Source organism: Herpailurus yagouaroundi, unplaced genomic scaffold, assembly GCF_014898765.1.
Source record: "Herpailurus yagouaroundi ecotype Mexico unplaced genomic scaffold, PumYag 218, whole genome shotgun sequence".
Taxonomy (NCBI): domain Eukaryota; kingdom Metazoa; phylum Chordata; class Mammalia; order Carnivora; family Felidae; genus Herpailurus; species Herpailurus yagouaroundi.
The window spans coordinates 6,126,498-6,138,754 of record NW_024412449.1 but is presented as its reverse complement, the minus strand read 5'-3'; the positions used below and the strand labels follow the sequence as shown (position 1 = coordinate 6,138,754).

At 42.0% G+C, this 12,257-nt stretch overlaps 1 protein-coding gene across 5 annotated transcripts in view; it reads right to left on the bottom strand.

Annotated features, from left to right (window-relative positions):
• RIC3 (RIC3 acetylcholine receptor chaperone) overlaps positions 1–9,786 on the bottom strand; it is a 65,727-nt gene extending 55,941 nt beyond the window's left edge. Inside the window, exon 1 of one of the 5 annotated variants that reach the window (XM_040456968.1) lies at positions 9,525–9,786. In XM_040456968.1, coding sequence (XP_040312902.1) covers positions 9,525–9,648 — 124 coding nt within the window. In that variant the 5' untranslated portion in view covers positions 9,649–9,786. The remainder of the gene's footprint in view (positions 1–9,524) is intronic. The other 4 variants (XM_040456967.1, XM_040456966.1, XM_040456964.1 and 1 more) reach the window with 4 other exon arrangements.
• Positions 9,787–12,257: the final 2,471 nt, after the last annotated feature.

Below are 12,257 nucleotides of genomic sequence, written 5' to 3'. Positions count from 1 at the left end.
AAATAAAAGGCATCCAAATTGGCAAAGAAGTCGTCAAAGTTTCACTCTTTGCAGATGACATAATACTCTACGTGGAAAACCTGAAAGACTCCACCAAAAAACTGCTAGAGCTGATACATGAATTCAGCAAAGTCGCAGGATATAAAAATCAATGTACAGAAATTGGTTGCATTTCTATACAGCAAGTACACCAATAATGAAGCAACTGAAAGAGGTATCAAAGAATCAATCCCATTTATAATTGCACCAAGAACCATAAAATACCTAGGAAGAAACCTAACCAAAGAGGTAAAAAAAATCTGTATGCTGAAAGCTATAGAAAGCTTATGAAAGAAACTGAAGAAGGGGTGCCTGAGTGGCTTAGTCAGTTAAGTGTCCGACTTGAGCTCAGGTCCTGATCTCATGGTCCATGGGTTCGAACGCTGCATCCGGCTCTGTGTGGACAGCTCTGAGCCTGGATCCTGTTTTGGACTCTGTGTCCCCATCTCTCTCTGCCCCTTGCCCCCCCATCTCAAAAATAAACATTAAAAAATTTTTTAATAAATTGAAGATGACACAAAGAAATGGAAAAACATTCCATGATCATGGACTGGAAGAACAAATATTGTTAAAATGTCGATACTACCCAAAGCAATCTACACATTCAATGCAATCCCAATCAAAATAGCACCAGCATTCTTCACAGAGCTAGAGCAAACAATCCTAAAATTTGTATGGAACCACAAAAGACCCCGAATAGCCAAAGTAATGTTGAAAAAGAAAACCAAAGCTGGAGGCATCACAATTCTGGACTTTCGCCTGTATTACAAAGCTGGAAGCATCAAGACAGTATGGTAATAGCACAAAAACAGACACAGAGACCAATGGAATAGAGAACCCAGAAATGGACCCACAAACATATGGTCAACTAATCTTCAACAAAGCAGTGAAAAAGACATTCTCTTTAGCAAATGGTGCTGGGAGAACTGGAAAGCAACATGCAGAAGAATGAAACTGGACCACTTTCTTACACTATACACAAAAATAAATTCAAAATGGATAAAATACCTAAGTGTGAGACAGGAAACCATCAAAATCCTACATGAGAAAACAGGCAGCAACCTCTTTGACTCTGGGTACAGCAACTTCTTACTTGACATATCTCTGAAGGCAAGAGAAATAAAAGCAAAAATGAACCACTGGGATCTCATCAAGATAAAAAGCTTCAACACAACAAAGGAAACAATCAACAAAACTAAAAGCCAACTGAAGGAATGGGAGAAGATATTTGCAAATGACATATGACATATTAGATAAAGCATTAGTATCCCAAATCTATAAAGAACTTACCAAACTCAACACCTGAAAAACAAATAATCCAGTGAAGAAATGGGCAAAAGACATGAATAGACACGTTTCCAAAGAAGACACCCAGATGATCAACAGATCCATTAAAACATGCTCAACATCGCTCATCATCTGAGAAATACAAAGCAAAACCACACTGAGATACAGCCTGTCAGAATGGCTAAAATTAACTCAAGAAACAGCAGATGTTGGTGATGGTGTGGAGAAAAGAGAATCCTCTTGCACTGTTGGTGGGAATGCAAACTGGTGCAGCCACTCTGGAAAACAATGTGGAGGTTCCTCAAAAAATTAAAAATGGAATTACCCTATGACCCAACAAGAGCACTACTAGGAATCTATCTAAAGGATACAGGAGTGCTGATTCGAAGGGACACATGCACCCCAATATTTATAGAAGCGCTATCAACATGGCAAAATTATGGAAAGAGCCCAAATGTTCATTGACTGGTAAATGGAGAAAAAAAAGACGTGGTATATACATACAATGGAATACTACTCGGCAATGAAAAAGAATGAATCTTGCCATTTGCAGTAATGTGGATAGAACTGGAGGGCATTATGCTAAGTGAAATAAGTCAGAGAATGACAGATCACATGATTTCATTCACAGGTGAAATCTGAGAAACATAACAGATGACCAGAGGGTAAGGGAAGGAAAAATAAGATTAAAAACAGAGTGAGGCAATCCATAAGAGAGACTCTTAAATACAGAGAACAAACTGAGGGTTGATGAGGTTGGGGAAAATGGGTGATGGGCACTGAGGAAGGCACTTGTTGGAATCAGCACTGGGTGTTGTATGTAAGTGATGAATCACAGAATCTACTCCTGAAGCCAAGACTACAAGACTACACTGTACATTAGCTAACTTGACCAAAGGGGGAAAAAATTCACTTTTAGTTCTAGACACACTAAAATGTTCATATTTCCCAAATGTATACACCCAAGAAAAATGGAAACATGTCTACATCAAAGTTTATATTCAAATGTTAAAAGCAGCATTATGTATATAATAAAAAAATACATAAATAACCTAAATGTCCATCAATGGATGAATGGATAAACAAAATGTAGCATATCCACAAAATGGACTACTATTCGGTCATAAAGTCATGAAGTACTGTTACATGCTACAACACGGATGAACCTTGAAAACATTATGCTAAGCAAAAGAAGCCAATCACAAAAGATCACATATTGTATGATTCCATTTATATGAAATTTCCAGAACAGGAAAATTTATACATACAGAAAGTTGCCTAGGGCTGAAGGCAGAGTGGGGTGTGTTGGAGGGTGATGGATAAAGAGTATGATGGAGAGGGGGGGGGGATGAGAAAGTAAATGTTCTAACACTGATTGTGGTAATGGCTGTACAACTCGGAATAGAACAAAAATCACTGAACTGTACACTTGAAGTGGATGAACTGTATGTGAACTTTATCTTTTTTTTTTTTCAACGTTTATTTATTTTTGGGACAGAGAGAGACAGAGCATGAACAGGGGAGGGGCAGAGAGAGAGGGAGACACAGAATCGGAAAACAGGCTCCAAGCTCTGAGCCATCAGCCCTGAGCCCGACGCGGGGCTCAAACTCACGGACCGCGAGATCGTGACCTGGCTGAAGTCGGACGCTTAACCAACTGCGCCACCCAGGCGCCCCTATGTGACTTTATCTTAAGAAAGCCCTTACGAAAAAAGAAAATCTCCTGCTTTAGGATACCTTTCCTGTTCCCAATAAAACTGATCATTCTAATCATGAGTTCCCACTGCTTCCTGCAAGGTGTTTGAGTATATGCAACTGATATTGTTCTTCACTTATTTATTGTCCATTTACCTCTACTAAACTGTGCATTCCTCAGGCAGATAATTGGCTCATTTTTCTTAGAATCCACAGTTATCTGTACACTGTGTACACACGAAGTGAAAGAGCACATCATAAATATTTACTAAAAGATGGTCTAAACAGCAGTCATGTGGAAAAGGGACTGTACTTGTTTCACATACTCCAATGGGCAGAAATGAAAGTTACAATGATGGGTTTTAAGAATTTTCAAAAATCAGGGTTGTCTTTCTCTAAAACAAAGGTTTCTTGGTTCTGTGAATTCTCCGAATTGACACTCAAATTGTGAATGTATGTGTAAATAGTATGTGAATTTTTCTAGGGAGAAACTCTAACTTTCATCAGATTCTCAGAGGGGTATGTAACCCCAAAATGGGTAGGAATTGCTATTTTTTTTCTTTTTAAAAAATTTTAGGGGTGCCTAGTTGGCTCAGTCAGTTGAGCATCCGACTTAGGCTCAGGTCATGATCTCATGGTTTGTGGGTTCAAACCCTGCATCAGGCTCTATGTTTACAGCTCAGATTCGAGACGCTTTGGATTCTGCTTCGGATTTTGTGTCCCCCTCTCTCTCTGCCCGTCCCCTGCTCACACTCTCTTTCTCAAAAATAAACATTAACAAGATTTTAATTAAAAAAATTTAATCCCAGTAAACATACAGTGTTATATTAGTTTCAGGTGTGCAATTTAATGATTCAACAATTCCATGTATTACTCAATGCTCATCAAAAGTGTAGTCTTGGGGTGTCTGGGTGGTTCAGTTGGTGGAGTGTCTGACTCTTGGTTTTGGTTCAGGGGATGATCTCACAGTTCATGGGATTGAGCCCTGCGTCAGCCTCCACGCTGGCAACACAGAGCCTGCTTGGGATTCTAACTCTCTCTCTCTCTCTCTCTCTCTCTCTCTCTCTCTCTGCCTCTCCCCCACTTGTGTGCACATGCACCCACACTCTCTAAATAAATAAATAAGCATTAAAAAAAATGTAGTCTTTAATGCCCTTCATCTATTTCACCCATCCCCCAAACCTCTCCTCTGGTAACCATCTGTTTGTTCTCTATAGTAAGAGTCTGTTTTGTGGTTTGTCTTTTTTTCCTTTTTATTTAATTTTTACTTTGGTTTTTTATATTTTAGTTAGTTAACACACAGTGCAATATTGGATTCAGAAGTAGAATTCAGTGATTCATTACTTAGATACAACATCCAGTGCTTATCATGACAAAGAATTATTCACCATAATCAAGTGGGATTTATTCCTGGGCTGCAGGGCTGGTTCAATATTAGCAAATCAATCAACATGATACACATTGATAAAAGGATAAGAACCATATGATCCTGTCAATAGATGCAGAAAAAGAATTTGAAAAAATATAGCATGATTTTTTTTTTAATATTTATTTTTGAGAGAGTGAGAGAGACAGAGCGTGAGCGAGGGAGGGGCACAGAGAGAGAGAGGGAGACACAGAATCTGAAGCAGGCTCCAGGCTCTGCACTGTCAGCACAGAGCCCAATGCTGGGCTTGAACTCATGAACCATGAGACCATGACCGGAGCCGAACTCAGACGCTTAACCAACTGAGCCACCCAAGTGCCCCATGAATTCTTTAATGTTTAATTTTGAGAGCAAGTGCACAAGCAGAGAGGAGGGGCAGAGAGACTGGGGGACAGAGGATCCTAAGCCAGCTCCACACTGACAGCAGAAAGTTTGAGCATCCATTCTTGATAAAAACCCTCAACAAAGTAGGGATAGATACAACATACCTCAATATCATAAAGACCATATACCAAAGACCCACAGCTAATATCCTTAAAGGGGAAAAACAAAGCCTCTCTCCTATCAGGAACAGGACAAGGATACCCATTCTCACCATTACCATTTAATATAGTACTGAATGTCTTAGCCTCAGCAATCAGACAACAAAAAGAAATAAAGGATGTACAAATTGGCAAGGAAGAAGTCACTTTCACTCTGCAGACAATGTGATACTCTATGTAGAAAACCCAAAAGACTCCACCAAAAAATTGCTAGAATAGATGAATTCAGCAAAGTCATAGGATATAACATCAACTGTGCAGAAATCTGTTGCATTTCTATACACCAGTAATGAAGCAGCAGAAAAGGGAATCAAGGAACCAATCCCATTTACAACTGTGCCCAAAACAAGAAGATAGTTAGGAATAAACCTAACTAAAGAGGCAAAAAAAAAAAAAAAAAAAAAATCTGTACTCTGGAAGCTATAGAAAACTTGCGAAAGACACTGAAGAGGACACAAAGAAATGGAAAAACATTCCATGCTCATGGATTGGAAGAACACTATTAAAATGTCTATACTACCCAAAGCAATCTACACATTTAATGCAATCCCTATCAAAATACCTGTACCACCAGCATTCTTCACAGAGCTAGATCAAACAATCCTAAAATTTGTATGGAAGCACAAAAGACCCTGAATAGCCACAGCAATTCTGAAAAAAAATAAAACTAGAAGTATCATGATTCCAGATTTCAAGCTATATTATAAAGCTGTAGTCATCAAGACAGTATGGTTCTGGCAGAAAAACAGACATATAGATCAATGGAACAGAATGGAAAACCCAGAAATGGACCCACAACCATAGGGTCAACTCATCTTCAACAAAGCAGTCTCTTCAGCAAACAGTGTTGGGAAAACTGGACAGCGACATGCAGAAGACACACTGGACCGCTTTCTTACACTATACACAAAAATAAACTCAAAATGGACAAAAGACCTAAATGTAAGACAGGAAACCATCAAAATCCTAGTGGAGAACAAAGGCAGCAACCTGTGATCTCGGTCAGAGCAAATTCTTACTAGACACATCACTGAAGGCAAGGAAAACAAAAGCAAACATGAACGACTGGGACTTCATCAAGATTAAAGATTCTGGGGGTACCTGGGTGGCTCAGCCAGTTGAGCATCTGACTTTGGCTCAGGTCATGATCTCATGGTTCATGAGTGTGAGCCCTGCATGGGGCTCACTGCTGCCAGCGCAGAGCCCTCTTCAGATCCTCTGTTCCCCTCTCTCTCTGCCCCTCCCCTGCTCATGCTCTCTCAAAAATAAACATTAAAAAATCCACAAAGATGAAAAGCTTCTGCACAGCAAAGGAAACAATCAACAAAACTAAAAGGCAGCCTACAGAATGGGAGAAAATATTTGCAAACAGCACATCTGGTAAAAGATTAGTATCCAAAATCCATAACTTCTCAAACTCAACACCCAAAAAACAAACAAAATGGACCCAGTTAAGAAATGGTAAAACACATGAATAGACACTCTTCCAAAGAAGACATCCAGCTGGCTAAGAGACACATAAAAAGATGCTCAACAACACCCATCATCAGGGAAATACAAATCAAAATCATAGTAACATATCACCTCACACCTGTCAGAATGGCTAAGATTAACACAAAGAACAACAAGTATTGGTGAGGATGTGGAGAAAGGGGAACCCTCTTGCACTGCTACTGGGAATGCAAACTGGTGCAGCCACTCTGGAGGACAGTATGGAGGTTCTTCAAGAAACTAAAAATAGAACTACCCTATGACCCGGCAATTTTACTACTAGGTATTTACCCCAAGGATACAAAAATACAGATTCAGAGGGGTACATGCACTCCAATGTTAACAGCAGCATTATCACCAATAGCAATGGCTATTTTTACTTTTTTAATGTCTATTTATGTTGAGAGAGAGCAGGTGTGCTCACACAAGCACGCAAAGAAGGGGCAAAGAGAGGAGAGAGAGAATCCCACACAAGCTCAATGCTGTCAGCACAAATCCCAACACGGGGCTCGAACCCACAAACTAGGAGACCATGACCTGAGCCAAAAAATCAAGCGTCAGACACTTAAGGGACCGAGCCAATCAGGCACCCTGAGATCACTATTTTAAAAATGTGACATGGGGTGCCTGGGTGGCACAGTCGGTTAAAAGTCCAACTTCAGCCAGGTCACGATCTCGCGGTCCGGGAGTTCGAGCCCCGCGTCAGGCTCTGGGCTGATGGCTCAGAGCCTGGAGCCTGTTTCCGATTCTGTGTCTCCCTCTCTCTCTGCCCCTCCCCCGTTCATGCTCTGTCTCTCTGTCCCAAAAATAAATAAACGTTGAAAAATGTGACATACCGGTGTGAGGATTTTAATTAATTTTTTTTGAAGTCTAGTTGACATACAATGTTACTATGTCATACACCTGAAACTAATGTAATTCCACAACTCTATACATTATTATGCTCACAAGTGCAGCTATCATCTGTACTGCACAGCCCTGTGACACCATTGGCTATAACACCTGTGCTGTACTTTCATCCTGTGACTTATTAATTTCAAAACTGGAGGCCTGTACCTCCCACTCCTCTTCATCTGTTTTGCCCATTCCCTCCCCCACCCCTCCCATTTGGGGATCATCAGTTTGTTCTCTAGGTTTATGGGTCTGTTTCTGTTTGCTCATTTGTTTAATGTTTTAGATTCCATTTCACATATAGTTGAAATTATATGGTATTTGTCTTCCTGACTTATTTCACTTAGCATAATACCCTCTAGGTCCATAAAAGGGCAGAGGTTTTAGTTAGCAAAATTTCAGTTACTGACCTAGATCATTCAAGGTAAGTTTTTGCCTAGATTATACTCTTTTAGTAACTAATGCAAAAAGAGAATTCACAATATTAGTAGCTTCATGAACTTAACTTATTCACGTTATTTATGGACTGCCATTTTAGCTAAATGCTAAATGAAGTAGTTAGTGGTAGACAAGACAAAGTCCCCGCCTTCATGAAGCTTACATACTCGAAAGTAGAAACAGAAAAAAAGTGAGTAAACAAATAAGAACATTTCATACCATATAGTAATTCCTTCAAAAAGGAAAATAAAACAACATGAAGGACTAGGAAGTGATTCGGGTGGAGTTGTCTTAGCTAGGGAGAGTCTCTCTGAGGAGATTACATTTGAGCTGAAACTTGAGTAAGGAGAAGGAAGGTGAGGTAAGAACATTCCAGGGAATAAGGAGAACAGAAAGTGTTCTCATCTCTAAGATGACAACATTGAATATCAGCTCTTGAGTTCTCAGGGGAAAGAGCCACATTTAATCTCTCCACAACATGTATAAGAGGATCTCCCACTCACATTCAATGGAACTTATTCAAGATAATTCAGCATAATGGAATTCAGTTCAGTGAAATACCATTTTAGAAGAATCTTTACTGCTCAAGATCATCATGAATTAATCTTCAAGGCAGACAAGACAGGATCATTAGACAAAGTGAGCAAAACCTTTAGGATTTTGTAACAAGATAGAAAGAAAAAAAAATGTGATAATTTTTTGGAAGTCTCTTCCAGGTAGATAGTTTTACAAGCATAAAGTTTATCAAGCAAATTCTATCAAGAGAATTCTGGGTTCAATCTGTCCTCCACCCCTAGAATTTAGTGCTTTGCATTCTATAGTATTTCTAATTTATGATATGCAAGAGAGTGGAACTATATAGTCAGTGTGCACAAATAACAGGGAAGTGGATCTCAGTTCAAAAGGAGCTGTCCAATCACCAAGGGCTGAATATTAGTGCAAGTGTCTGGAGACTATAAAACCATCCTCAAGGGTATTACAGAGATTATTTACAGGAGAAAGTTCCTAGTAGAACTTCAAGACCTACAGAGAACTGTTCTAGTCCCTTCTCTCAACCTGGACATCCATCCCTTTACAGTCATTATGGAAAAGCCCCTGAAAGCAACCAACACGGTGGGTTTGTAAACACCACAAAAGATCATACCAATAACAAAGGATTACCAAACAATTTAAGTAAGGGGAAAGTAGTAATCTGTTCATCTCAGTAACTGAAATTTGAGTTAAAAATTTCAAATTATACTTAAAAAGGCACAAAAACAGGCTCAAGCGGTGCGGTGGAAGTACACAACGACTTAAGGCTAACCACACCGATATCAATTGACTTTATGTAAAAGCACGACAGAAAGCACACGGAAACCCCCGAGAGGGGAATGCAAGTGGAAGCCCTCCTGACTCAAAGCACCTGGGCAGATGGCGACAGCTGGGTTAAGCCAGTGAGGGCAAGGGGGAAAGCTTCGAACGGGTGTGCGACGGGCCACCGAGAGGGTGCCAAGGCGCGCGCGAACGCCAGCACTCCCGGCCCTTCCTGCGTCAGGAGGTCGAAGGGACCAGACAGCGGGAGGAGGCGTCCGCCGACGCCAAAGGACCCGCAGGGGCTTGGCACCTCCCAAACGCCGCCAGGTCCGCCCTCTCTAGCCCTTTCGAGGAGACCTGGAGCACCCCTCAGTGCAGCAGTGCTCTTCGCAGACTGAGGGGAAGCTAGCCCGGTTGCTCACCTTCCGGCGCCGGCGGCGGCTCCTGCCGCTTTCCACGGGACAGGAAGGCCTTGGGCAGCAGCAGCGACACAGCCAGGACGAGCCCCGAGGCCAGGGCCACCCTCTGCACGGTGGAGTACGCCATGGCCGCCGCCCTCGCCACAGGTGCCGACGCCAGCCGGAACCGGAACCGCAGCGCCGGCGGCCTCCTCCGACCGAACCGGGGCTGCGCGGACGGCGACGCGCGAGGGACAAGTGCGCCAGGCCCCCGCACCGCGGTCGCGGCCTCCGTAGTCGCACCCGCGGCCTCCCGTCTTTGCCAACTGGAAACTCCTCCCTCTCCAAGTCCCACGCCCAGGGGCGCGTCCTCCGGACCCGGGGCATTGGCGGTCCCGGCCTTCTGCGCATCCCGCTCACTGCGTGGCTGCGTCCGTGCGTCCGTCCGTCGGTCCGTCCCCTTACCGAAGGCAGCTCCCATTGCTCACAGCTGTTCGCAGTCTGTAGCCAAAGGAGCGAATGCTGAAACGCACGCCTAATGATCCCCCTCCACAGCGTAAAACCTTTCAAGAACGCCTCTTTATCCTTGGCACAGCCATCCGACTTGTTTCTATGCCCTGAAAGCTCTGAATGATTTGGTCTTAACAGTGCTGCATCCAAACATCCAAACTAGATCATTTGCTCTTTCCGCAGCATATTCCTTGCTTTCCGGGGGCCTTAGCTTGTCCTGTTCCCTCTGCCTGGAAAATTCCTAACGCCATCTCCACCGGGTGAATACTTCTCTGTAGAACAACTGAAAAAAAAACAAAAACAAAAACAAAAAAAACCACTCTCTTCGTGAAACTTTTCCACTCAGCTTCTCCTTCCTCTGCATTCCCACAGTCCTCCATTACTGTCTTTATTATTTAATGTTTTTTAGCTAAATGAATAAGCATTTTATGAACATTCAGTTCTTCTGATGTATCAAATCCGGAAATGGCACTCCAGAGTATAAGATGGGTTTCCTTATGGGATAGGTATCTATGCAGAATATTTTCTGCATTTTCTGGAGTAGTCAGCTCAACTGGAAGGAGAGGGTCAAGACAAGCTCCTCAAAGTACGTGAAATTCGAGTGTGTTTTTGAAAAATAAGTCACTAGACAGGTGGGAGGATTTAGAGTATTCAGGCAAAGGATGCAAAGAAGGCAAAGGCATGAAAGCCTGTGTGTGTTCCAAGAATTGCTAGTGATTCATTTTGGCTGAGCCACAGGGTTGCTGACAATATAAAGTGATAAGACTACAAATATAAGCAGGAGCTAGATGGTGAGAGGCTTGGATATAACTTCCAGTTCAACATGGCAGATGGAACACATCCATTTATCTTTGCTTCCCCCAGACACCTCACAAAAATGAAAATAAGGAGATAAAGTGTATCAACTACAAGACCAAGGAGAATGGGAGAGAATATGACAAGGGACAAGAAAGGTCAACATTTTGTTAAAACACAACACTATCCAATAGAAATTGGATAGTCACGTATGTAATTTAAAATTTTCTAGGGGCGCCTGGGTGGCGCAGTCGGTTAAGCGTCTGACTTCAGCCAGGTCACGATCTCGCGGTCCGTGAGTTCGAGCCCCGCGTCGGGCTCTGGGCTGATGGCTCGGAGCCTGGAGCCTGTTTCCGATTCTGTGTCTCCCTCTCTCTGCCCCTCCCCCGTTCATGCTCTGTCTCTCTCTGTCCCAAAAATAAATAAACGTTGGAAAAAAAAAATTAAAAAAAAATAAATAAAATTTTCTAGTAGCCACATTAAAAAGGTGAAAAATGGGTGAAGTTTTCATTTAGTCCATTTTGTTTAACCCAATATACCCAAAATATTTCAACCGGTGTAGCACTAGTCAGTCACATTTCAATGGCTTAACAGCCATGTGTGACTAGTGGCCACCATATAATGGCATAAAAAGTGAAATACACACAGAGGGAAAGCCCCTAAAAAGGAAACTAATTTGTCCCTCAGAACCTAGGAAGTCTTAAGAATTGGAGGCACTGAGTATTCCTTTAAAGGCAGAGATGTAGCGTGGGGCTGCATAAAGAAGGTTTGGTTGAAAGTCTGGTTAAGAAGCAGGTGACATCCTTTAAATCTTGTTCCTCAGTCTTGTTCCAGGTGGTTGCCCCTACCAGCATGCTCTGGCATCATCAATCTCGATATCATCAACATCACTAAAAGCTATTGAGTACTTACTATGTTCCAGGTATTTTACATATCATAACAATTGTATGGACTAAGCAATATTGTATACCCATTTTACAGATGATAAAACCAAGAAACAGAAAACTTAAAAGTAACTCCCCCCAAATTACACAGAAGTCAAAACCCATTATTTGAACCCAGGCATGCTTACTCCAGGACTTGCCCTCTTAACCACCAGTTTTACTCTCTGGAACCAGGGAAGCTCTGGACTCATGGGTAACAGGTGCAGTTTATGGAGGTGATGACTGAGGGGATAGGACTTCTAAGAGGTGCAGGGAAAAGTGCAATGACCCCCAAAATTATGGTTTGGATGACTGGATAGACATGGATTCCATATAACAGAATCATGAGAATGGATTAATTAGGTTTGTGAAAAAGACAGAGTTCCAATTTTGACTAGTTGAGTTTGAGTTCCATGAAATACCCATGTACAGCTATCCAGTTGGATATGTGAGTCTGAAACTAAGAAGAGATGTTTGGGCCGGAAACAAATATAGAAGCGATCAGTCCACCAATAGTAAGTGAAGGCTG